General features: G+C 35.1%; 1 protein-coding gene across 1 annotated transcript; it reads left to right on the forward strand.

Moving 5' to 3' along the window:
• Window positions 1-1,335: 1,335 nt before the first annotated feature.
• On the forward strand, window positions 1,336-2,283 carry LOC124233632 (olfactory receptor 5D13-like). Its single transcript, XM_046650772.1, has one exon. The coding sequence runs from the start codon at window positions 1,336-1,338 to the stop codon at window positions 2,281-2,283; it is 948 nt and encodes a 315-aa protein (XP_046506728.1).
• Window positions 2,284-2,586: the final 303 nt, after the last annotated feature.

The raw sequence follows: 2,586 nt of genomic DNA on the forward strand, positions 1-2,586 counted from the left end.
GGATTTTCCTAATACATTCAAATGTTGAAGGAGACTTACTTATTAAAATAGACTAAACAATAATGGATATTTACAGTGTATCCAACAAGTCCCATTTGCTACTGGAAAAAAGATGCTGATGATAGATGCTTTATATCCGGGGTTGCTTGTAGCACATGTAAAAGTAGGTGATCATGGAGCTAAGTCTGGAGGCTGACACTTGCTCCAGACAAAGCTAAGAGGATGGGACAGATCATTCATCTAATTCCACTGCAGCCTCATGTCTATATCTTGGGGCCCTTCATTTTATGGTCTCACTGCTCTCACTTCCTTATCGTCTCCAAGTTTGCCTCCTCATAAGAGAGGGCTTACCTCTCAGAGGGGTTAAGAAAATGTGTTATTTTCATTGGATTGTAGAACATATTTTGTATCGAACTATTGTTGGTGAATATAAGACACTTCTCAAAAAATATATATACAGTTTATATATTTAAATATATGCGTATAATTTTTAAAGCATATATCAAAATAGATGACCTAAAAGCACATTAATAAATAGTTAATGAAAATATAATTAAATAACTTTAATAAAATAATAAATGTTATGCAAAATGTCAATAAAAGAGCCACAAAATTACCCCAGGAGGCAGTGTACCATTAATGGAGGTTTTGATGGAGGCCACATAATCATTTCATGGATGAAATTATCTTCAATTCTCAAGCATCATGTGGAAGGCACAAACAGGATGCATTTTAAGATTTATTCCAACTCCTAAATTCTATGGGTATTTCATTCTGTATTATGTCTAGAAAATGTCAAACACATAACAATAATTAATACTAAGATTTATGTGGCACCACTTGCAACACCAAGTGATCTCCTTGATCCTTAGTGTGATTCTTAGAACCACAACAAGGTGCTCTGTGCTTCTGTTCTGCCTCTCTAAGTTTTGGGTTTTTTAATAATTTCTTTCATGCTCTAAATTTATATTTCAATTCTATATTAATAATACTAACAAGAGCTGAATTTTAAACAATAGGATTATTACTATGCATTTTCTATAACAATGATTCTCATAATTTAGCATGCATCAAAATCCAAAATCACCTCGAGGGGTGGTTAAATCACAAACTGTGGTCCCCATGATTCAGGAAGTTGGTGATGCGGCTAGAGAATTTGCACCCCTAACAAATTGTCAGGTGTTCTTGCTGCTGGTTGGGAACTATACTTTGAGAATCACTGTTCTGTACAAACTTCACAGACAAATAGGAAGCCTCTTTCTTCTCTCTGTTTCTTCCTGTATTCAGTTGTATTTTTAGGAATGACTTTTGATTCTTTACTCAACAGGAATCGTGATGTTATCCAAAGGAAATCAAAGTATCATACCTACTTTTATTCTCCTGGGCTTTTCAGAATATCCAGAACTCCAGATTCCACTCTTCCTGGTTTTCTTGTCTACCTACACAGTCACTGTCGTGGGGAAGTTAGGCATGATAATAATCATCAAGATCAATCCAAAACTCCACACGATCACGTACTTTTTTCTTAGTCACTTGTCCTTTGTAGATTTCTGTTATTCTACCATAGTTACACCTAAACTGTTGGAGAACTTGATTGCAGAAGACAGAACCATCCCTTTCTCTGGTTGCATTCTACAATTTTGTTTTGCTTGCATATTTGCTGTAACAGAAACTTTCATGTTAGCAGCGATGGCCTATGATCGTTTTGTGGCAGTTTGTAACCCCTTACTCTATACCACTATTATGTCCCAGAAGCTTTGTGCGCTTCTGGTGGCTGGGTCTTACTCATGGGGTATAGTGTGTGCCCTGACACTCACATATTTTCTTCTTGCATTATCCTATTGTGAGTCTAGCATCATAAATAATTTTATCTGTGACTACTCTGTAATTGTTTCTGTCTCCTGCTCAGATCCCCATATCAGCCAGATGCTGTGTTTTATTATTGCCATATTTAATGAGGGGAGCAGCCTGATGATTATTCTGCTGTCCTATATACTCATTTTTATCACTGTTATGAGGATGCCTTCTGCAAGTGGGCGCCAGAAAACTTTCTCCACCTGTGCCTCCCATCTGACAGCCATCACCATCTTCCATGGAACCATTCTTTTCCTTTACTGTATCCCTAATCCTAAAACTTCTTGGCTCATAGTTAAAGTGGCTTCTGTGTTTTACACAGTGGTGATTCCTATGCTGAATCCTTTGATCTACAGCCTTAGGAACAAAGATGTGAAAGACACATTCAGAAAATTAGTGGTCACAAAATTGCTTTGTCACTCAATATAATATTGTTAGATTCATTATTTTATTTCTGAAAAATTTGATTTGCTATGCTATAGATTGTTCAACTCTTATACTGCAATTGATAATTCCAACTATTTATTCAACAAGCTATTAGTTAATATATCTGTGGCAGCACATTTTATGAGTATGAATTTTTGCATTCATTAATTATTAGTGAAATAGCTCTAAACCATGTGCAAACCAAAATTTTAGAAAATAAAATTTGTGGACTATATTTTGTAATATTTATAAAATATTTTTCAATGCTTTATCATATAGTGTAATTATATATGTGTGTTTCCTAAG

The sequence above is a fragment of the Equus quagga genome, unplaced genomic scaffold (assembly GCF_021613505.1).
Source record: "Equus quagga isolate Etosha38 unplaced genomic scaffold, UCLA_HA_Equagga_1.0 207785_RagTag, whole genome shotgun sequence".
NCBI lineage: Eukaryota > Metazoa > Chordata > Mammalia > Perissodactyla > Equidae > Equus > Equus quagga.

Coding starts and splice junctions, on each gene's coding strand:
- LOC124233632 (XM_046650772.1), top strand. CDS start 1,336: ATGTTATCCAAAGGAAATCAAAGTATCATACCTACTTTTATTCTCCTG.